General features: G+C 43.7%; 1 protein-coding gene across 10 annotated transcripts in view; it reads right to left on the reverse strand.

The window, feature by feature from the left end:
* Positions 1-25168, reverse strand: part of GBF1 (golgi brefeldin A resistant guanine nucleotide exchange factor 1) — a 303641-nt gene that overhangs the window by 31582 nt on the left and 246891 nt on the right. For 5 of the 10 annotated variants that reach the window (XM_068257939.1, XM_068257938.1, XM_068257937.1 and 2 more), the window contains 8 exons: positions 23128-23248; positions 20236-20307; positions 18834-18928; positions 14982-15135; positions 11194-11416; positions 9102-9262; positions 6180-6432; positions 604-809 (listed from right to left, as the gene is read on the reverse strand). In XM_068257939.1, the coding sequence (XP_068114040.1) occupies positions 604-809; positions 6180-6432; positions 9102-9262; positions 11194-11416; positions 14982-15135; positions 18834-18928; positions 20236-20307; positions 23128-23248 (1285 nt within the window). The remainder of the gene's footprint in view (positions 1-603; positions 810-6179; positions 6433-9101; positions 9263-11193; positions 11417-14981; positions 15136-18833; positions 18929-20235; positions 20308-23127; positions 23249-25168) is intronic. The other 5 variants (XM_068257941.1, XM_068257936.1, XM_068257940.1 and 2 more) reach the window with 3 other exon arrangements.

Raw genomic sequence — 25168 nt, forward strand, 5'->3', positions numbered from 1 at the left:
GTTGGTTGTTAAAAAATAAAAAAAAATTCAAATCTGTCCACCACTGTTCAGTATTCTCCTCGCTGCCACATGCACACTACCGTCAGGAACAAATGCTGTGTAGGGTCAAATAAGCTTGTAACTAGGTGATGGTTTACGGACCTACAAAAATTTAAAGCTACATTTTTAAGCACTATGCTCAGAGGAGAAATTTATTTAGAAACCTTATTAATGCAACAAGTCTTTGTGGCTCAAGTTCTCAAAAACAAAGCAAAAGATCAAGTGATCAAGCTAAAGGATTAGGGAAGGTACGGTGAGGATTTAAAAAAAAAAAAAAAAATCTGAAACCCTAGCCATATAAACTGTAAAGTATGGCTCTACAGACTTAAATGAGCATATTCTCACAAATCCATAATAAAAAGTTCGTATTGCTCTTTTAAGATCAACCATACAAACAACTGAAATCTGGAAGAGACAACAGATCAGTTAATCACCAGAAAAATCATGACAATGAAGACATAGCAGGTGCAAAGTAATTTGCCAAAGAGATTGAACAGACCCCATTCTTTTGTAGTAATCCATTACAAATGGGAAAAAGGAGGAGGAAAGGCCTGCCATACTTACGTCGTGACTAACCTGTAATGACACAGTGTGGTAGCTGGCTGGCACGCTCTCGTCTTCCTCATCATCGCTGTGGGAACGGTACTGGCGCTGGTTGGAAACCCTAGAACGACGCAAGGCATTTTCCTTCTCTTTGGTTTTCTTTTTGAAACGACTGGCTTTACTGTCATATTTGTGGCTCTTCGCCCTCTTCTCTTGGGATTTGCACCCTTCAAACACATAAAATTTAGAATGGAAAACTGAACAGATCATTGGGGGGCAATTACAAGAAAACCCATACTGACGTGTAAATTTATGCTAATGGCAATTAGGGGACACACCATGCTTTGCTGTCAGTTATTACAGAATGCTCTATTTCTGACACAAAGCTCATGACAGTTATATAAATATCAGCATCCTAAAAGGTTAGAACAGATTAAAGTACCGTATTCCTGAACTATAGAAATTAACCTGTGTAAAAAAAACATGACATCATTACTCACCTACTCCGGTTATCCATTGCTGTGCTATCGGTCCTCTCTGTTTCCCCGTTCCGCAGCAATCAACCTTTCTAAATGCCGGCTCGTGCGCTGTCCCTGCAAGCACTTCCGGGTCAGCACCAATGCTGGCAATAGACTGCGCGTCTCTGTATACGCAGATACAATGGAGACGAGCATTAGGGGTTGGTAACTATGCCGCACGGGGCCAGGGGGCGGTGGGGAGAGAGCGGACAAAGTGGGCTGATCAGAGGAAGAAATCCGCCACTTCCTCCATGCCTATAATCGATGTTCCATCCCAGTCGAATTCAGGGCAGCAGAGCGGGGACCCCTGGGGGCACAGAACAGTGAGATTTGTGCCGTGACATCTCAGCACTGCATGTTTGTGTACAACATTTGCATTATTGCCCAGCTCTCAGTTCAGTGGTACTTTAAGACCTGACCACATAGCAATGCTTGGTACCTGAATGGTGCACTATGCTAGGTGTAGTGTTCTCCCCAGGCTCTTTTAGCTTTTAGTTTTGGTGAGCACCAGTATGTTATCGGCTCACCTCCTCCTCTGCTGTAAGCGGAGTTGCTCACAGAACACCGGCCCTGCATTCTCTCATCTCACCCCACCCGGCTACTTTTTCATGCCACCTGGCTAATATTTCAGGTCACCCGGCTGGAAAAAAATTCTGGGGAGAACACCGAGGTGATTCTAGGTACGTAGTGGGACACCGTGCCCAACTGTGTTTTTGGATGAGGGTAGATTATTATGTCTGAGTGTAAACCAACTAATTATATATACAATGAAACATGACTGATTAGGTTTTGGGTATATTCTACTAAACCAGTGGTTCCCAACCTTTTCCGGCCCGGGGAACACTTTCTGACCATATTTTTCTCCGGGGAACGGCGGGGGGCGCGTGGGTGTTTGCGCGACCTAGTGGACAGTGCCGTGTGTAGCAGGCTATGGGGGGGGGGAGCTGGGGTGCGGCTGCATAGCTAGCATAGTTGCCCCAGTATAGGGAGTTTAGTTGCCCCAGTATGGTTAGTATAGTTACCCCAGTATAGCTAGTATAGTCCCAGTATGGATAGGTAGTGCCCCAGTATAGGTAGGTAGTGCCCGGTATAGCTACTATAGTGCCCAGATAGCTAGTATAGTGCCCAGATAGCTAGTATGGTGCCCAGTATAGCTAGTATAGTGCCCAGCATAGCTAGCATAGTGCCCAGTATAGGTAGGTAGTGCCCCAGTATAGCTAGTATAGTTGCCCCCAGTGTAGCTAGTTTAGTTGCCCCCAGTGTAGCTAGTTTAGTTGCCCCCAGTATAGCTAGTTTAATTGCCCCCAGTATAGCTAGTTTAATTGCCCCCAGTGTAGCTAGTTTAGTTGCCCCCAGTGTAGCTAGTTTAATTGCCCCCAGTATAGCTAGTTTAATTGCCCCCAGTATAGCTAGTTCAGTTGCCCCCAGTATAACTAGTTTAGTTGCCCCCAGTATAGCTAGTACAGTTGCCCCCAGTATAGATGCCCAGGAGGGGGGAAGCAGCGCTAGAAGGAGGGGCAGTGGAGGCAGCGGTGGGGAGGGGGGAAATATCCCCCCCCTCCCTCACCTGGGACCCCTCCTTCTGCCTCTCTCCCCCTCCATTTATCGGTGGCAAGTGCGGGGCGGCTCGGCGGCGGGGAGACATGCGCAGACTTACCACTTCTGCGTTCCAAGCGCCGGCAGCGTCATGTCGTCAGATCTCCGCCTTCAATGCCGCCCACTGTGCTTCCTGATTAGCGGAAGCACAGTGGGCGGCATTGAAGGCGGAGATCTGACGACATGACGCTGCCGGCGCTTGGAACGCGGAAGTGGTGAGTAATTCTCCGTGTGCCTCCCCGCCGCCGACCCCGCACTTGCCACCCATAAATGGAGGGGGAGAGAGGCAGAAGGAGGGGTCCCAGGTGAGGGAGGGGGGGGATATTTCCCCCCTCCCCACCGCTGCCTCCACTGCCTCTCCTTCTAGCGCTGCTTTCCCCCTCCTGCGTTCTACATACAGTAGGAACGCACGGCACACCAGGCAACATGCCGCGGCACACTAGTGTGCCGCGGCACAGCGGTTGGGAATTTACCGTATGCTGTTTGGAGGATCACTTGGTCTAATCATGTTGTTTGGGGGAATAAAGGGGGCCTAAATGTTATGCACACTTTCTTTAAAGGGACACTGCCTAGCTATGTTGTTTTGGAGGTGTTACCTGCTGCCTTATGATCTGGGATACTACAATTGTAAAATATTACATAAACTGTATTTTAATACATCTCATATGGCTGTTTCGATTATAATTTTGTCCAAAGTTGTGCTGGGGGAGCCATTGGCTTCTAGTAACACACCTGCCAGAATCACATACATTATATGGCCCCTCCCACAAACTTGTATTACCATGCCCACTTTTGGCATACAGAAGGTGCCCTGTTTCTTCTGGGATTCCATAATTTTTTTTGTAAACCTGCCCTAAAAGCTACAGTGGTTTGCAAAAGTATTCGGCCCCCTTGAAGTTTTCCACATTTTGTCATATTACTGCCACAAACATGAATCAATTTTATTGGAATTCCACGTGAAAGACCAATACAAAGTGGTGTACACGTGAGGAGTGGAACGAAAATCATACAAGATTCCAAACATTTAAAAAATAACTGTAAAGTGGGGTGTGGGTAATTATTCAGCCCCCTGAGTCAATACTTTGTAGAACAACTTTTTGCTGCAATTACAGCTGCCACTCTTTTAGGGTATGTCTCTACCAGCTTTGCACATTCTAGAGACTGAAATCCTTGCCCATTCTTGTTTGAAAAACAGCTCCAGCTCAGTCAGATTAGATGGAAAGAGTTTGTGAACAGCAGTCTTCAGATCTTGCCACAGATTCTCGATTGGATTTATATCTGGACTTTAACTGGACCATTCTAACACATGGATATGTTTTGTTTTAAACCATTCCATTGTTGCCCTAGCTTTATGTTTAGGGTCATTGTCCTGCTGGAAGGTGAACCTCTGCCCCAGTCTCAAGTCTTTTGCAGACTCCAAGAGGTTTACTTCCAAGATTGCCCTGTATTTGGCTCCATCCATCTTCCCATCAACTCTGACCAGCTTCCCTGTCCCTGCTGAAGAAAAAGCACCCCAGAGCATGATGATGCTGCCACCAATATATTTGACAGTGGGGATTGTGTGTTCAGAGTGATGTGCAGTGTTAGTTTTCCGCCACACATAGCGTTTTGCATTTTGGCCAAAAAGTTCCATTTTAGTCTCATCTGACCAGAGCACCTTCTTCCACGTTTGCTGTGTCCCCCACATAGCTTGTGGCAAACTGCAAACGGGACTTCTTATGCTTTTCTGTTAACAATGGCTTTCTTCTTGCCACTCTTCCATAAAGGCCAACATTGTGCAGTGCGCACGACTAATCGTTGTCCTATGAACAGATTCCCCCACATGAGCTGTAGATCTCTGCAGCTCGTCCAGAGTCACCATGGGCCTCTTGACTGCATTTCTGATCAGCGCTCTCCTTGTTCGGCTTGTGAGTTTAGGTGGACGGCCTTGTCTTGGTAGGTTTACAGTTGTGCCATACTCCTTCCATTTCTGAATGATAGCTTGAACAGTGCTCAATGGGATGTTCAAGGCTTTGGAAATCTTCTTGTAGCCTAAGCCTGCTTTACATTTTTCAATAACTTTATCCCTGACCTGTCTTGTGTGTTCTTTGGACTTCATGGTGTTGTTGCTCCCAATATTCTTTTAGACAACCTCTGAGGCCGTCACAGAGCAGCTGTATTTGTACTGACATTAGATTACACACAGGTGCACTCTACTTAGTCATTAGCACTCATCAGGCAATGTCTATGGGCAACTGACTGCAATCAGACCAAAGGGGGCTGAATAATTACGCACACCCCACTTAGCAGTTATTGATTTGTAAAAAATGTTTGGAATCATGTATGATTTTCATTCCACTTCTCACGTGTACACCACTTTGTATTGGTCCATCACGTGGAATTCCAATAAAATTGATTCATGCTTGTGGCAGTAATATGACAAAATGTGGAAAACTTCAAGGGGGTCGAATACTTTTGCAAACCACTGTATTTATCCTACCTGCCCAGTCCCTAATAACTATTTGCATCAATTTTGTTTTAAATATTTTAATATAAAAAGTATCCAATAAACACCCACCCCATAAACAAAACACACAGACTGCCACATGTGTTGCCTCCTTCCTCACATAGCACTGCCCACATTTGCCATCTATTTTCTTTGTGCTATACAGGTTGCTGCCCAATCTCCATCCGCTTCTTGTATACTACATTGAGAGTTCTCATGGGGCCTGACAAATTGCGTGCTTATGCTGTGTGATGCTCGGCTGCACCTGAGTGGTGGTGGTGGGGGGGGGGGGCAGTGAAGTGGCTGCCTGAGAATTACAGATTTAAAATGAAGATTGTATATGATGGCTTGCATGTCAGGGGAGCTAGGATTCTGTCATATAACCCGACACCCACCAATGAATTGCACTGGGCAGAGTTTCTTAATCGAACCTGTTACCAGGAAAGTCTGAGGAGAGACTCTACATTAACCACTTCATGCCATGGGCAGGGGCAAAAGGGTTTCAATGTGTGTGCACGTGAGCTTTAGTGAAATAGTTGGACTTTTCCCAACGCATTATTTGCACTAAAGATGTACAAAGAGGATCCTTTTTTAATTTGTTTTTTAAATTTTCAGTCACTGTATCTAAAAAGAAATGGACAACGATATTACACACCAGAGCGTGTCACTTAGCAGGCTCTTTTTCAGGCACATGAAAATCATTTGCAGTTCATAAGAATTTCATTTAACATTATTATTCTAACTCACTGCTGACCTTTAGCTTGCAGCAGACAAGTTTAAATACCAAGCCAACAAAAGATGTCACATCATAGGCATGCAATTACACAGTCATCTTTATCTGAACCACCCAAACCAAAGATGGAATCACCTAAATGACATGTATAAAAACAGCAGAGTTTCCCCATACAGTCACATTAGGCAAGCAAACAGCCAATATGTGAAATAATGCACAAGCATCTTATACAATTACAGTCAAAGAAAGTCCTAGCAACACTTACACACACCTCCGTTAAGACTCGCCTCTACAAAGACACGAATCGTCTTCACACACAGCTCAAAGTTTTCTGGTGTAACATGTGCAGCATCCCGGACAATAAAAGACAGAGATTCCACACTCTTCATCAGAGATTTTGTATCATGGGGGCCAAAATCCAGACCAATGATTAAGCTGTACTGATTCACTGGAGTGCTGGCAACTGGTTTGTTCATCGCTGCAGACACTTTAGTGGAGTCCACATCATCCTTCCCAACCTGTGTAGAGAAAAAAAACAATATAAAGCTTACACTTAACATTTAGAGGAGAACTAGTGCAATGATTACACTGTCATGATTTGTGGGTTGTAAAGTACACCACATATCTTGCAAAGAACTGTGAACTGTTTCAAGATATCTTGTACTAGAATGTACTCGCAAATTTATGGCAAAAGTCATTCAGATAAATGCAAACCTTCTTGAAGGGTAAGGGGGAAAAAAAAAAAAAAAAAAGGATTCCCAACCACACCTTCGCAGTTTACATTCTATAAATTAGCCCCAGTACCATACTTGTCCACTTAAACATTGTGCTGCTGAATTAGCAATCGTCTTCGTGGAATCTCGTATGTGTAAATGTCTGCCACACCTATGTAATCTGCTAATGTCACAACTGTCCCAAAAGGACTGGGGTTACTATGCAATTGATATACCAATGCCTGGCTGAGATAAAAAAAGGTTACCAGTGGAGGAACAATTTACCAGTGCGCAGTACGGAGCGGCCCGTCTTCTACTGAAGTCTCCCCAAAACCGAAGAGAGCAGTTTGCGACCAATTTGGTCGTGCACTGCTAACGGGGAGCCTGCAGGTGAGCGCGGGACCCAGGAGGAGTATGGGAAGGCTCTTTAGGACCCAGAGCCTTCCCTCTCCTTAGGTAAGTATCTTTTTTTTATTGTAAAATATGCTTCAAACTCCCTTCAAGTGGGGATTCACACTAGTGTCAGCGCTGAGGAATATGTTGGCGCTTTATAAATACAATAAGTAAATACCCGTATATTCCAGCGTATAAGACGACCCCCAACTTTTCCAGTTAAAATATAGAGTTTGGGGTATACTCTCCGTACAAGACTATCCCTCTTCCAGCGCACACCAAATACAAATTTTAAATAATCATATACTGGTGCTATGTATGAACAGATACTGGTGCTGTACTGTATGTGGCACCCAGTATATAACAGTATATAGGTGATTGGTTCGATTGGTCAACTCTCCCTCTCTCCCTAAGTGGATTGGTCAGCTCTCCTTGTCTACCTTTTTATCAGAGCGGTATGGAAGAATAGATTGTGCTGTACCCATAAAACACGCCTCTTTCACCCTTCTGGCCCACCCTTGTATCCCATTTACCTGCCTCTCAGATCTTGCAAATGTGCGCCTGCGGCCACTTCACTACAGTCCTCAGCAGCGAGATCTGAGAGGCGGTAACAGGATAGGACGTATCACCCGGCATCAATGACACCCGGCATATAAGACACCCCCTGACTTTTCAGAAGATTTTCAAGTGTTAAAAAGTAGTCTTATACACCAAAATATACAGTAAAATAAATAGTGTCTGCAAGTGATGGGAAAAGACATATAGGATGACTGCCACACACTCTCTCCTGAGTGCAGTGTCTGTTTTACATGATAATTCGCATACATTGCATAGCACCTGGTTTGCATATTATTCCCCCAAGGTAGATCAGCATAGGACAATTCCTTTGACTCCATGCTTGGTTTTTGCTCTGACATGACAGGTGCGTTTCCAAATCATGTTCAAACAACTGAAATTACCATAGGTGGACTCCAATTAGGCTGCAGAAACATGTCAAGGGGGATTGGGGGAACAGAAAGCACCTGAGCTCAATGGCAAAGGCTATGAATACTATGTGCATGTGCTTTATCAATTTTTTATATTTTTAATAAATTTGCCAAAACCTTGAGTCAACTTTTTTCCCGTTGTCATTATGGGGTGTTGTATGCAGAATTCTAAAACATTGAATCGAATCCATTTTCAAATAAGGCTGTAACAGAACATGTGGAAAAAGTGATGCGCTGTGAATACTGTCCGGATACACCATTACCGTAAATGGTGCACCTTATCACAAAATTACAAACCAATTAAATGATATAATTTGCACACAAAAAAAATAAACTATTTAGAGAACCTTTAGCAGCCAACTAAAGACTGAGGTCAGTATGAAGCGCAGTGCAACTTTTGTTTTTTATTTTAATGGATTTTCCATATATAGGAGATTAGGTTTTGTTCATGGCAAATGGAAATTACTACATCTGGCATAGCCCAAAAATCTCTGTACTACTAACTTCATAATTCTCATGAAAACAAGGCATTGTTTAAAGGACCACTATCCCAAAAATGATAAAATGTAAAAGATATATAAACCTATACATATAAGAAGTACGCTTCTTCCCGAGTAAAATTACTTTTCTCCTATGTTGCTGTCACTTACAGTAAGTAGTAGAAATCTGACAGAACCGACAGGTTTTGGACTAACCCATCTCTGCATGGAGGGGTTCTCTGGGTTTTCTTTCATTTCAAAAGTCCTTCGTGAATGGCAGTTGCTCGAGCCAACTGCCAAAACAGTGTGCAGCAAGCAGGGAGGCTGGCCAGCATGTTTGTATAAATCTTTTTCAGGGAGTGTCTTTTTAATGAATTAAGGCCATGCTGAGAACCCCCTATGAAGAGATGGACTAGCCCAAAACCGGTAATGTCAGATTTCTATTATTTACTGTAAGTGACAGCAACATAGGAGAAAAGTAATCTATGGCTCATTTCACTCTGGAAGAAACATACTTCTTGTTTGTATGTGTTTAGATATATTTAAAATTTTAAGATTTTAGTGATAGTGGTCCTTTAATGATTCTTTGGCTAAAGAAAAGGAGAGGATTCCTCACCACCAGCCATCCACTGTTCACCATATCCACATCGGTGACAGATCGATGAATCTTAGTTTGCTTGTTATGATCTGTGTAGACCTCAGAATCAGAAGTGTAGCCACGGTCCAGGCTGACATCAGCTGAGTGGTATGAGGACAACTCGCTGTCTGACTGTGCACCTAACAATGAAGAAAAACAGTAAAATATTACAGGCAAAAACACAGAGAGCAGTAACCAGCCTGGATAATGGCCTAACAACATTATATATACCCGAGTGCAAAACATGACAGCTACATAACCAATGTGGTATAAAAAAAATTCAGCAAAACCCTTTGTCGTATGGCCCAATTCCAAAGTGATTTTCCTCCACCTGACAAAATGTAGAAAGCCTCAAATACATTCCTCACCCCAAAATGGTGGTTAGGAGGGGGGATGTGCTAAAAAGGTAACAACCAACAGTAATTGTTGCTGGTGTAGGATTACTCACACTGCGGTGATTGCTGCACATTTGCAATTTCAGACAATCGCAAACGTGCTTCATATATCATTTTCCTGGGGCTTGCGGTTTGCGATTCTTATTCCAGTGAATTGTAGAATCGTCAAAATAATTGCAGAATAGAGCAATGCAAAATCGCAAATCACTAGGTAACTACGATGTTGATTAGTAGTGAAATGGGGCTTAAAGCATGCAGCAGAGATAAGGCACTGCTAGGAATGTTTATTGTGGCTGATAAAGATACAAACAAAATCACTTTCTCGGCATAGGTTGGTAAGCTTCCCACTGAAGTAGAAAGTTCTGTGTGTAACTGTTTGAACGCTGTTGTGCTCCATTTTATGCCGTAATTAGTCTTTTAGCGCAGAGAAGCAATGTTGACTTTCAAACCACTTTAATGACAGCTGTTGCTAATTCAAAACTTACTGTCTTCAAGAAAGCTCATAACTATTCAATTCTTTACCACTATCTAAAAGAGAAATTTTGCCTGATTTTCAACACATGGATCAACCTGTTCATCTTTTAAAAACAGCATCCAACATTACCAATTACATAAAAAAAACAGATTGTTTTCTCATCAAGATTTTCTGTAGATCTCTAGAATTTGAAATGCAAATCATTTTTAAAACTGGTACTTTAAGAAGTATCCTATAGCTACGGAGATTCCAGATGTCACTTGCTCCATGCTGCTCGTAGTTTTTTTTAAGTATTATTTACATACTAGCTGGTGGGGCAGCTGCACTGTGGGGGGCAGGAGCGCACGTGACATCTCTCTGGACATTGCACTTACCATGGTGACACATGATCCAATCAGCGCCGCAGCAAATTACAGTGGGGCAGGGCAAGAGGGGGTGTGTCCGGGGCAAATGAACACACATACAGCAAACGGCTTAGAAATCATCATCATTATTATTATACTGTGGATTACTAATAGACAGTTATTTAGGGGCTTGTCACCTGAATGAACCATTTGTGGTCAGATCAGGCAAAAAACAACAACAACAAAAACAACAAAACAGCGCTTATCAATCCTCTGGGATGAACCCCTGCTTGGGGGATTAGTAATCCACAAGGTTGTGTTTATCTACTAGCCCTCTCAAGCTAAACTGCATGTTTATATTATGATATGTCACAATGATAATCACATTGTGCTATGCAAGTCAAGCAACATTTACAATTTCCCCATAAAGCTTACCATTTAAAGCACAGCATTCCTTACTAGAGGAGATGCTTAACGCATGGAACACATTACTGCCGATTAAAAACCGTTTCGTCTGGACCTCTGCCTCTAAAGGTAAATGGCCTCAGACAAACAGCCAGATAGACATTACATCGCTTCAGGAATATATTTTTTTTTTAGAAGCGGTAATTAATATACATCTTGTGTTACACCTGTAAGCTTGCAGTCAAATCCGTATCTAGGATATTAAAAAAAAAAAGTGTTCACATAGCAGGCTGTAAATATGCAGAGCAGATGCTCCCATTTAATTTTACTAATGGACTTAAGCGGGAGATTTGTTTTCCTCGTCTGTCCTTTGCGGATATCAGATGCGGCACAAAACAGCTGCTTATCTCTTGAGCAGGATAGGATTTCATAAGTGCACATCCTCCATGTACCTGTGTCATTATCGCTCCTGGCCGTCGTCTGCAGTGCGGGTGGAGGCTTCACTCCCGCTCCAATGCACTCCAGCAGGCAGAACAGAGTGTACCAGTCATTGCTGGAGTGGATGTTGGCGGCATTGGTCTTCAGCAGCTCATGAAGGCCAAAAGCAATCTGACGGCTCACGCGGGATAGGACAGTTGGCTTCATCATTAGCAGAATACGAAGTGAAAGGAGAACCTGCAGAAATGATGAGCAGAATTTGAAAGCGGTTCTACAGTTAGAAGTAAAAGCAGTTTAACAAATCTCAGCCATAGGACTCATAACCAAAGTCTTCAATAGCAGATATGGCTTTACGTTTAGGCTTATAACAGATTTCCAGTATTGTCCAAATATGGCAAGCGCTTGAAGGGAAAGCAGGTACATTGAAAAGGACAAAGCCATTAGAGCAAACCAGTCATTAGGTTAAGGACATAACCTAATGGAAGGGCTAAATAAACTATAAAGAGGCTAGGACAGTCAATTCTTTAAATATTACTATTTAAATTATGACATTGCGAGGTGCTGTGCACTGCACTGACAGTTCCATAGACAATTATCATTATTGTACATTTATATAGCACTAACATTTTCTACAGCACTTTGCAGAATACATAGTAAAGTCACTAAATGAACCCCAGAGCAGTTCACACTTCTCTACTTTAATCATAGTTTTATGTCCATTCTACAGTCTAATGCTGGGAATGCACAATGAGTTTTTTGGGCAGATTTACTTTCCGATCGATTTTTCGATTGTTTTTCCGAATTTTTATTTTTTTTATTTATAGATTTCCATTCACTTTTAAGAGAAAATCAATCAGAAAAACAATCGGAATCAAATCGGACTAGTCAGAAACAGTGGCGTAGCTAGAAACCTCTGGGCCCCGATGCGGAATCTGGATGTGGGCGCCCCCCCCTTCCCGGCAACAACAGCCCCCCCCCCCCCCCCCCGCAACACCCGAAGCACACACATATCCAAATCCCCATAGCTGTGCATGGCATGGCTATATCAATTCCGCTTTCCAGCAGCATGGCTGCCACGTTCAATTCGCAAACATACGCAGCACCAAGAGGAAATAGGGCAATTAGTAGCAAGATGCCAGTCTGAAGGAAAATCGTTATGTGCACAGCAGTCACCAGAAAAAATTCGTTATGTGCGCAGCATTCACCAGAAAATCGTTATGTGCACAGCAGTCACCAGAAAATAATTGCAATGTGGGAGCATCCACCAGAAAATAATCGCAATGTGGGAACATTCACCAGAAAATAATCGCAATATGGGGAGCAGTCACCAGAAAATAATAGTCATGTGGGGAGCAGTCACCAGAAAATAATAGTTATGTGCGCAGCATTCACCAGAAAATAAACGCAATGTGGGGGAATTCACCAGAAAATAAACGCAATGTGAGGGCATTCACCAGAATATAAACGCAATATGGGGGCAGTCACCAGAAAATAATCGTTATGTGGGGGCAGTCACCAGAAAATAATCGTTATGTGGGGGCAGTCACCAGAAAATAATCGTTATGTGGGGGCAGTCACCAGAAAATAATCGTTATGTGGGGGCAGTCACCTGAAAATAAACCTGTTCAAATAAAAAAAAATTCACTCACCTGGCCAGCCTCTGACGTGAGCTCCCCGACGTGCAACCAGCCTCCCTCGTGCAGCTCCTCCAGCGATGATCCTGCAGCGGAGCAGCCAGTTTCTCCCTCGCTGACAGGCAGAGTGCAGGGCTACAGGAAGATGGCGCCCGAAGGCCTGTACTGGAGACACAAATAGTCTCTAGTGCAGGGCTTCGGCAGCCATCTTGCCGTAGCCCTGCTCTGCCTCCGGGAGCCAGTCCCCGCAGTGCGCTGCAGGGATTTCAACACCTGGGGGGTCCAGGCCCCCGGGCCCCTCCCCCGCCTCTTTAGGAGGCGGGCCCGGTCACCACGGCAACCCCTGCGACCGCAGGCCCTACGCCCATGGTCAGAAATTATCTATCGAGCCATCTATCTGCTGAAAAAAACTCATGGTGTATTCCCAACATAAGGCCAATTTTGGTTAAAACCAATTAACTTGTCAGTATGTTCCTGGTGAGAGGGAGAAAACCCATACCCACCGACTTCAACATGCCATGCTGGTTCAACAAATGAAAGATCTGATCTGAGTTATGATAGCTCCTCCTTTCACTGTGTAATGCTAGATACACACCATACAATTTTGTGTTACATAGATGGTTCGAGAGATAATGTCCGACCTTATTTTCAATGGTTTTTCTGATCGATATCTCATAGAAGTGAATGGAAATGGACAAGAAAAGATTACGGAATCAAAACGAAAATCGATCCGCAAAGCGATCAGACAGAGAATCGACTGAAAAAACGCATCGTGTGTACTCAGCTTTAAAGCTCTGAGTTACAGATTGCCATGCAAGCTCATGGTGACCCGGAACTCTTAGGAGTGTGTATGGGGCTAAAAAGAACCAAAAATCCCTCTTACTAAAAAGGTAGGCAAAACAGAAATGTGCCTTCTTAAAACAGAAGGTATTTGCGATTATTCAGGTTGCAGTGAATATATGAGGTGCCCCACAATGCATCACTGCTGAATATTCAAATCATCCCTTTGATGTCCCTGAAAGCTAAACATGGTGGCTGCCAGGGGCTGGAGAAAGCCCCAGGTAGTAGATTTAGTTTTTTAAGCAGAAATGCTAGCGTTGCATAAAATGCAGCGTTACCACCTATAATGTTAAGTAAGTGGGACACATGAAAGTACATATGCGTTTTTTAATAAGAGTTTTTAAACCTCTGGTTTTGTTGCATAGTTTTCAAAAATGCATAAAAACGCACATAATTAAAGTCAATGGTGACGCACTGTATTGCGTTTTTATATGCGTTTTTGTAAACAAAACTATGTTTTCTGATGTATTTCCGCTTCCTGTTGACTATTCTAGTGATTTGCATAAAACGCATATAAAAACACATGAAAAACACATGAAAAACACACCAAATGCACAAAAAATGCATGTATGGGAAGAAAACGCATGTAAAACACAACAAAAATGCACAAGCGCAAATGACAGAAAACGTGACCTTTCCCGCACTGCTAAGTGTGCACCCAGCCTCAATCAGCAAAGGGACAGAGAGAGACAGCTTGAAATAAGGTTTTACTACAGGAAAATCCAAAGGGTCATTATTTCTGCTTTGTTTTATAGTTTAAAAGCCAGAGTGTGGTTTTAAAACCGCAACTGTATCAGAATGATGCAATGTTATTAAAAAAGCTATATAACCGAAAATATAATTTGAGACTTTTCTTTGCTACTAATTTTCTATTCCTTAAAGGGAAGGTTCAGGGAGAGTGGGTAAAAAATAAAAATCAAATTCCACTTACCTGGGGCTTCCTCCAGCCCGTGGGCAGGCAGGAGGTGCCCTCGCCGCCGCTCCGCAGGCTCCCGCATGCGCAGTAGAGCCCGGAGGACGTCCGATGACGTCAGAGCGCCGGCGTGGGACGCAGAAGTTCCGGGCCTTGGAGCGCAGAAGAGCCCGACCTGGCAGCCGGCCTGGCCAGGTCGGGTCGGCCACCGGGAGCCTGCGGAGCGGCGGCGAGGGCGCCTCTTGCCTGCCACGGGCTGGAGGAAGCCCCAGGTAAGTGGAATTTGATTTTTATTTTTTACCCACCCTCCCTGAACCTTTCCTTTAAACTTTTGATCTCCTTGATCTCAACTTCCACAATAAACAAGTGATTAGATAGGCATTGCATTATTCAGGCATACGGAGCGCCTATACACCTGAGAACTGATATCCTCACGACGCAGAAGCCGAATAGCCAGTCGCAGCAGTCCAACCACAGCGCGCTCAACGAGGAAACAGAACTCTACAGCATGTGCACAGAGGTGGTAGAGGTGATCACGGACAACTTGCCACACACAGCCAACACGGTCTCTATAGGATGAAAGAAAAAAAAAATCAGAATAGTATTAAAGAACTATCGTAATGTTTACTTATTAACCATACATCAGTCTCTCACAACCCCCAGCCCCCCCCCCCTCACCCCCACACACACACAGTGGCGTGGAGTATAGCACTCCCACCTAGCAGCACTGGGTACTGGTTTGAATCACAGCCAGGGCACTATCTTGGAGTTTGTATGTTCTCCATGTGTCTTTATGGGTTTCCTCTGGGCACCCTCGTTTCCTCCCACATCCCAAAAACATCCAGATAAGCCCCCTAATGCTACGTACACACATGCGACAACGATCCTTCGTTGTCAATGACGAACAAACTTTTAATTGATGAAAGAACGACCTAAGTAAAGTTAGTTTTAAAAGGTGTGTAACGATCAGATCGTTAGAATGAACGTTACATCACGTAAAAGCAACTATTGCGCCTGCGCATAAAAATGATAAGTTCCATGGAGAAATAGTGAAATGCGCATGTCAAGTCTAGTATGAACGACCGTTTTCAACGATGTACTACTTTTGCAAACGATCGTCATTGGAAAAAATCTGCTAAGCTAGGTCGCTCGTTTTTAACGATCTAGCTCGTCCGTCGTTAGACTTGCTAGTCGTTGGCTGCTTTTTTTTAAACGATCGTCGTTTGAAACGATCGGGGAACGATCGTTTCAAACGACTATAGTCGCATGTGTGTACGCACCTTAAGTTGTCCTAAATTACAATGGACATAGATGTACGGTAGGTATTAGATTGTGAGCTCCTGAGGGACAGTTAGAGACAAGACTATACAGATTATGTAAAGCGCTGCAGATGATGTTGAAGCTATATAAATACAAAATAATAATAATACAATTCTACTGAATGCCCCAGATATTTAAGTTAATATGTCTTTAAATTGTAAGCTTGCAAGGGCAGGGCTCTCTTACCCTTTTGTGTCTTAAAATTTGTTACACATTTATTCATATTAATTTTGTCACTGTAATTACCAATTCTGTATTTTGTACCAAATCTGTATTTCACATATTGGTGCATACCATTGTCTGTATTATTTTGTACCCCATGTTTGTTTTTTACTTTGCACAGCACCACGGAATATGTTGGCGCTTTACAAATCAATAACAATCATAATGTGTAACTTAAAAAAAAATATAAAGTCTAAAAAATGGAAAATGGAAAATAAAAAATGGAAAGTTAGTACCTTTTTTTATTGCTTTGCCTTCCTATCAAGACAGAAAGTGGGCTTTTGCAGGGACAAAAAAGAGAAGGGAACCATTTTTTGAATTGAGGAATAGTGATGGTTAGTGGGATTCAAATCATTCAGAGTTTATGTAGGATTTTGCAAATGTAGTATGCAAATGTATGCATCTTGGTGGAATTTATTTGGTCCATTTACTAGCTACAAACATTTGCATAATCCTGCACCAACTTGCAACCATTTGCATCTCACTGACCATCCCAACTGAGGAAGGAATTGAACCCTTATGAGGGTCAGACAGACGTCCCTCAAATCTTTCTTGGCAACCTGAGCGGACATCAGAGTCCTTGGAGTGAAGATAATTCTCACTAATACAGGTTGAGCAGTACTCCTTATTTGTGCTTTAAAGAGTCTCTGAAGTCTCTTTTTTCTACCTCATTATGTCCTTAAAACCCTCTTCAGCATTAATGGGCAAGTGGAATCAGGCATCCCCGCGGCAGATGAGAGATTTATTAGTGAGAATTAGACCTGCAAAGTTCCACGACTTTGCAGGTCGCAAATTATGCTGACCTGGAGAGGTAGAGCATTGTGCTGTAGCTCTGCCTCTCCACAATCAATCTCCACGGATCTCCGCCTCTCCCCACCCCTCTCAGTGAAACAGGACAGTGGGGCGGGGAGAAGCGGCGAATGGCGGAGATTGACTGCGGAGGAGGCAGAGCTACAGCACAAAGCTCTGCCTCTTCAATGAAGTAAAGCCCTGTGAGCCCTGGGACTTTGCAGGGCTATTTCTCACTAATAAGTCTGAGTAGATGCGACGATTCCACTTGGTCGTTAATGCTTAAGAGGATTGTATGACAAAGTAAGGTAAAAAAAAAAAAAAAAAGACTTCAGAGTCTCTTTAAGCTCTGGTTAACAAAAATCTGTCCCCACTATTCAACAAACAGTAGAGCCAGGTTCACACTTGAGGAAAAATGTTCCGATTCCCGCATAGGAGATCAGCGTATCAGCAAGATCCTAAAAATAGGAACAGTTTACATTCGTAAGCTTCAATCAATCTGTACGTACTGGTATGCTTAGTTGAATGCAAAATCCCAACCTGCATGATTTTTATGGACAACACAGATGCTGCGGTTGTCAACAGAATCAATGATAGCCTATGTAAACAGACAGCGTCTGAACGCACCATTGTGCATCTGGAGTAGTGTGGCCATGTATAATTTAACCTCCAGAATGGTATTGCCCAACACTGTGTCAGACAAGAAATTTTTGCTAAAAGCGGTATGCCTGACACTGTCTGCCATACCGCTCAGAAGTTTTTACAAGGCACGTGTCCCCTCGTATAAGTTTTGTAGGTGTAGGGGCTCAATTAAAGGTTAGCCAGCAATAGGCTAGCTAGTATAGGTGCCCGTTACCCCCTAAACACCCTCGATCTCCCTCCTCCCCCCCCCCCCCGATCCAGCGCTCTTGCTCACCAATCCTTGTTCCAGCGTTCGCCACAGCCCCCCCCGCACAGCTCCAGTATTTTCTATGGGGAGGATCGGGACTGCGCATGACCTCGATGATGGAGTTGTGCGATTGCTGGATAGAGGCTTGGTGAGTAAGAGTGGCTGGATTGGGGGAGGGGGGGGCACCTATACCAACTAGCCTATTTCTGGCTAACATTTAATGGAGCCCTTACACCTACCAAATTTTTACTGGGGGAAGTCTGTGCCTTGATATCTATACTGGGAAATTCTGTTCCTATCTAGCCTACACTGGGGACACCTGTACCTAGTTAGCTTACACTGGGGGACACTTGTACCTAGCTAGCCTGTACTGGAAGACACCTGTACCTTCCTTGCCTATACTGGGTGACACCTGTACTTTCCTTGCCTATACTGGGTGACACCTGTACTTACCTAGCCTATACTGGGTGACACCTGTACTTACCTAGCCTATACTGGGGGGACACTTGTACCTAGCTAGCCTATACTGGGGGACACCTGTGCCTAGCCAACCTAAACTGGGGGCATCTAGACCTGGCTACCTACAAAAATCTGTGGGGGATTCTGAAGACAGATGGGCACTCTGCGGTGGATAACATAGGACAGGTAATGTACAAATGCACCTCCCATGGCCCGGTGTCTCCTACCGATCATCTGTAAACTGCCCCGTTGTTAAGCCCTGGTCGGCAGAGTAGGCGCAGTAAGTCTCCGGGAGTATGCACGCACTCCCACGGGAAGACGAAGCCGGCGCACGCGGTCACCCGCCCATGCGCAGTATGCCATCTATGGCACATGGGGACCGCGCGCCAGCTACATCTTCCCAGGGACTTACTGAGCCGACCCCACCAACCAGGGCTTTACAACGAGGCCATTTACAGATGATCGGAAGGAGAAACCGGGCCATGGAGGGTGCACTAAGACTAAGTATTCCTCCCCACACACACAGGGTGTCCATTTCCGATTATATTTAGGCCTAAGGTATCCTTTAATGATGACTTTCTCATGCACCTGTTTTCCAGAACAATCCGGAGCAGCATCTCAAGGCAGAAGGCAGCATCTTCTTCATCATACGTTTCTTCATCTGGAGTCACAGATATCAGAGCCTAAATAAAACAAAACACATTTCTATGTGATCAGGGCCTAAATAAAACAAACACATTTCTATGTATGGAAAACATAGGCATCTCTGCAGCGCACCAAAATCTAACTAAGACTCCTACAAACGTTCCTTTATTCCCAGAGCCTTCCTACAGGTGTCTGTGAAGTCTCTCATGTATCAAAATACATACAGATTAAGATCTAGCATGTGTATGAGCACAACATGTATAAGCTAAAGGGGTTTTATTGGTCTATTAGTCAACTGATTTCTGTACAATTTATTAGGTTAACTTACATCAGTACTTGATTGAACCACCTTTTATTAACCTTGCATGCAGCTACCTCATGTACTTGCACATACTTTTTGTTTTTATGGGAATATGGGGTACATACCATGAAAAACATGGAAAATGTTTTCCTTTAACAGCTCCACTGCTATCATATCAGGAACCTTTAAAAAAAAGTCACCGTTTTTCACTAATCATACTTTTTCTTAGCCAGTCTTAACCAATTAGGTGGTGCGCACCTGTATTGGATACATACAGGCAATAAACATATTACTGATATTATTCCATGTGCCCATACACATGGATTGATGTTTTTCCTCTTCATATATTTGCAATTTGTTCCCCAACTACTTGTGAATGTCAGTTCGTCTCTTTTTGTTTTTATAACCCACAATCCACATTATTCGAACAACATGAATCCTATATAATAAAACCGCAGGTGTCCCTGCATCATCCGTGTCCATGTGTTTTTTTCTACAGCGCATGTGCGCAGCATGGACAGCCTGGGACAGGAGCAGGACGTTCGAGGGGGCCGGCCAGGTGGAAGAGTGCGCGCGCAGGCATGTGGTGGCGATGAATAGAGCGCGGTTTTAAACTGGCTAAGGTCACTAGCAGTGGCGTAGCTAAGACGATGTGGGCCCGATGCAAGTTTTACATTGGGGCCCCCCAAGCACTCTATACGTAACAATTGATACGGCGCACCAAAACCTGCCAATGGCAACTACAGTGTCGGAAGAGAATGGGGAGCAGTTTGTTAATGATTACCACTATTCAAAGTATCTATAGAAGTGATTATTATGAGCACAGGACCAATAAAGAGCTAATACTGCAGTTGAGGGAGGGCCCTTCTGGGCCCCTCTGGCCCAAGGGCCCCGATGCGGTTGCAACCTCTGCAACCCCTATTGCTACGCCTCTGGTAACTAGTACTATTTATAAAGCAGTAAGTTTTAAGTACAATATGTCAAATAACAAAAACTAGGACATTTTTTCCATCAACAGTGGGTCACTCACATAGCACTACTTACTTTCATTAACTCTTGCAAAGACTCCAGCTGGAGGAATTTGCTCTCTGTGATGAGCTTCTCTGGGTCACACAACTACAGAACAGATAAATAAAGGGATAAAGTAATATTAACAAAATACATACAATACTTGAAGTAAAGCAAGGACTCTTCCTATGGAAAAAACAAAACAAAAATACATCTTGTGTCTAACAGGGCTGTGAGTAAAACATACGACTATGTTAATACCTTTTGTTTAAGGGCTGGTTCAGACTGACGTTTGCAGAGCGTTTACAGCCAGCGTTCAGGGCTTGGTGTTAAACGCTCCCATTCAAGTGAATGGGAGCGTTTGTACCAAGCTTTCAAGCGCGTTTACACAAACGCGGCGTTTGGGTCCCGATTTTCCCTGGCGTTCAAGGAGCCCCTGGAAGCTACATGTAGCTTTCAGGGGAGGTTAACCGCGACGGCTAATGTCCCTCTAGGGGAAGAAAAACCGCGACCGCATCCAAACGCACACGAACGCTGCTAAACGCGACGCCAACGAACGCAACGCCTCCAAACGTCCATCTGAACCAGCCCTAATGCAAAAACATGACTCGTGGCTTGGATCCTAATCTTACCTGTCAAGCAAAGTTCGCCACACACTCTCCATAGAGTACTCTGCAGTAACTCAGATGCTACACTATTAGCCACGCCCACAGATGCAAAGAGGGGCTTGAAGAATGAGGACCCAGCTCGTACGTGACAAATGTATGTTAAGTTCTGATTTGAAAGGAGGCTCTGCAGCACAATGTCAGTAGTTTATAGCTCTTTTTATTATTGTTAAAAAAAACCCCACAGGACATTATGTCCTTCCTCAAGCTGTGTAAGGCTCTCTCTATCGTGTACAAACACCGACAACTGCTTAATTACTCTCCGTGAGAGAGCAAAGACTAATCAGAATGCAGGAGGGATGGAGAGGACCTGTATGAGAGGCGCTGTATGAGGCAGCAGACCAGATGGAGAACTACTGTCCTAGAGCTCACGACTTGTGGTGTGCAGTGCTATGGGCGGTTCATCTTTTGGCAGCAGTAGGACAGTAGTTCTCAATCTGGTCCCCTGCCTCATACAGCCCCTCTCATTAGTGAGTTTTTTGACATTTTGAATTGTGGGGTAGGGTTTTTCCTTCTGCTGGGCTGTTCTACTTAGGGGACTGGATTGGATTATTTTGTGTAGTTCCCCATCAGGTCCTCTCCATCCCTCCTGCATTCTGATTGGTCTTTGCACTCTCACAGAGTATTTTAAGCAGTTGATGTTTGTACATGTTAGAGAGAGCCTTATGCTGGGCATACACTGTGCGTGTATGCGCCGGAATCAAGCCGCTGGCTCGATGCCGGCGCATCCCCGCTCGTCCATGCGGGCATCAATTCCCGCTCATCCCCCCGGGGGCGCGGCTCATCTGCCGCTTGTTTTTTTCTATTGTCCGCCCGTGGGGATCAAGCGCAGAATCGATCCGCCGCAGTGATCGGACACACCAGATATTATCAATCGAGCCATCAGCGGCTCGATTGATAATACAAAATGCACCATGTATGCCCAGCATAACACAGCTTGAGGAAGGGCATAACATCCGAAACAGCGTCTGTCGCTGAAATGACTAGTTCTGTTTTTTTCAACAATAAAAAGAGCTATAAACTACTGTTGTGGTGCTGCAGATCATCCGTTCTAATACTTTAGACTCTGTGGAGTTACAGAGTCCTCTCTGCTTTAGCACACGTCCATCCCCAGTCTGGTTCTTGTCCAAAACTTTTTAAATTTTGATTACAGCTGCCCTGTAGAGTGGAACCTGTAGAGTGAAAGGTGGGGGTTATCCACACTGTCAATTTATGTATTGTTAACAAGTTTTATGAACTTTTTATAGTAGATACAGGTGCTGATCCAGCCTCAAATCCTATGTATCTGATCCACCAGCTGCTCAGGACAAACCCCATCCACAATTGGTCTCAAGAGTAATTGAACATATATCCACAGCGCTTGGTGTTCAAATGGGCATCTGCAGCAACACCACAGTGTTCAGAGATAGTATGTCATAGTGACCATCACCAAAGAATAAAGCAACAGGTCACTTTTCCATCCATAAGAACAAGCAAGTTTATTTCTGTCTCATAAATAGCACATATACAAAGGCTTACTTCCAGGGTCCTTTTGAAAGGGACCCTTAGTAGATAAAAGCATATAGTGTATCCAAATACACATAAAATCCAAGAATATCATCAATCAATTGCCCAGTCTCCAGGTCTGACCAGTTTCGGCCTTCTGCCATCATCAGGGAACACTGGAGACTGAGCTTTAAGGCAATTATATAAGCAATTAACTTACGATTGAAAGGTCGCGGCCGCTGCGGGCTCAGTGCACGGAATCTCCCGGCTGCCGGTATTGTGTAAAACTGATGGGCACAATCCGGTCAGTTGGGTTCGGCGCTATTGTCTCTGGGAGAAGCACACGTCACCCAGAGGCTGTTGCGATTACGCAATTGGTCGTAACCATCACGTGGGGTGGACCTCGCTGTTGGTCAGAGGCCATCACATGGTAGAAAATCCATCCCCATGTGATGGCCTCTGACCAACAGAGATTCTGTGCACTGAGCCCACGGTGGCCTCGCTCTTTCAACCGTAAGTTAATTGCTTATACAGTATAACTGCTCTAAAGCTCAGTCTCCAGTGTTTCCTAATGACGGCGGAAGACCAAAACTTGTCGGAAATGGAGACTGGGCAATTGATTGATATTGTTCTTGGATTTTATGTATTTTTGGATACACTATATGCTTGCATCTACTAAGGGTCCCTGTCAAAAGGACCCTGGAAGTCAGTCTTTGTATATGTGCGGTTTGTAAATCTTGCACAAGAACAAGAAAATACATTGCAGTGTGTCACAAACCTTTATACACTCCAAAGCCAGTTTCTTAGACTCTTGGTTCTCAGTAGGTCCTCTCATACTGGACTGTTCAGTGCCACTGAGGGTCAGCCAGCTGACAAAGCTCAGGACAGAAGACTCCCCACTAGGAAAATGCAAACAAACAATATTTTAATTCTAGTAAAGGAGGCTCCCATAATTTAATTCCTATGTGTTCCACTATATTCACAGCTATGGAAACGTGGGCATTGTCACAGGGAATATAAAAACACATTAGGTTTTGCACACCTCAGAATTGATATTAATCTCAGCTCAGGATCTTATTCACCGGGTGCAATGTCAAAATAAATAGCCAAATATATACAAATGGACATGCACCCCATGCGTTTTGAATGCAAGTAGAATGTTTATATATTTCTCAGAAATGTAAAAAAGGTTTTACAGGAAAACTGATCTGGACTCAAAATGCCAGTCAGAATAAAATTACAATTGATAACACATCAGTATATTACACCATAGACAACAAAGAAAGTTATCTGAACATCACATAGGATATGGTACTATAAATATATAAGTTAATCATGAGCAAAAAAAAGCTCAAAAACAGGTACAAAAAAAGCATGTAATATCACTTCAAAGTGATGATCAGTAAAAAGTCCATAGAGGATCCCTTGTCCCCTTTTAAGAGGAATCAAGTGCTGAACACGTGAAGCAGGAGCAATTAAACAGTTTATAATCAAAGCGAGAGGTGTTGACCCTCTCAAACTTTACCCAGACGTCTGCGTTTCGGAAAAGATTCCCTTTTTCAATGGGTATAGCGTCACAGCCACCGCTCCAGCTTCTGCTGTTGTCATGGGGGATCGCTCAAGACCAAGTCTGATCAGTTGAACGACGGACTGTACACACGCCCGATTTGACCCTAGGCTGTTTATTATGCTGAATTCTCCTCCCAGAACATTCTAGGAAACCAGATGTTAGGGCTGAACCACATGGATGTCTGCCCCGCATTTACCGCCGGCGCTCGGGACTTGGTGTTAAACGCTCCCATTCAAGTGAATGGGATCATTTGTACTGGGCTTTTACCGGCGTTTGCACGAACGCGGCGTTCCGATACAGATTTTCACTGGCGTTCAAGGTGACCCTGGACCCTACATGTACAGTGGGATGCAAAAGTTTGGGCAACCTTGTTAATCGTAGTGATTTTCCTGTATAAATCGTTGGTTGTTACGATAAAAAATGTCAATTAAATATATTGTATAGGAGACATACACATTGATATTTGAGAAGTGAAATTAAGTTTATTGTATTTACAGAAAATGAGAAATCATTGTTTAAATAAAATTAGGCAGATGCATAAATTTGGGCACCGTTGCCATTTTATTGATACCAAAACCTTTAGAACTAATTTATGGAACTCAAAATGGCTTGGTAAGCTCAGTGACCCCTGACTTACATACACAGGTGAATCCAATTATGAGAAAGAGTATTTAAGGGGGGGGGCAATAGTAAGTTTCCCTCCTCTCTTAATAAAGAGTAGCAACATAGGGTCGCAAAACAACTCTCAAATGACCTGAAGACAGATTGTTCACCATCATGGTTTAGGGGAAGGATACAGAAAGCTGCCTCAGAGATTTCAGCTGTTTACACAGTTAGGAACATATTGAGGAAATGGAAGACCACAGGCTCAGTTCAAGTTTTAAGGCTCAAAGTGGCAAACCAAGAAAAATCTCGGATAAACAGAAGAGACGAATGATGAGAATAGTCAGAGTCAACCCACTGACCAGCACCTACAACATCATCTTGCTGCAGATGTAGTCACTGTGCATCGTTCAACCATTTGGCGCACTTTACACAAGGAGATGCTGTAACCACCTACAGTACAAACATAGCCGCTAAAGCACATTTGAACAAGCCAGCTTCATTTTGGAATAAGGTGTTGTGGACTCAGGAAACTAAAATTTAGTTATTTGGGCTTAACAAGGGGCGTTATGCATGGAGGAAAAAAAACAACATTCCAAGAAAAACACCTGCTACCTACAGTAAAATAAGGTGGTTGTTCCATCAT

The sequence above is a fragment of the Hyperolius riggenbachi genome, chromosome 10, assembly GCF_040937935.1.
Source record: "Hyperolius riggenbachi isolate aHypRig1 chromosome 10, aHypRig1.pri, whole genome shotgun sequence".
Lineage (NCBI taxonomy): Eukaryota > Metazoa > Chordata > Amphibia > Anura > Hyperoliidae > Hyperolius > Hyperolius riggenbachi.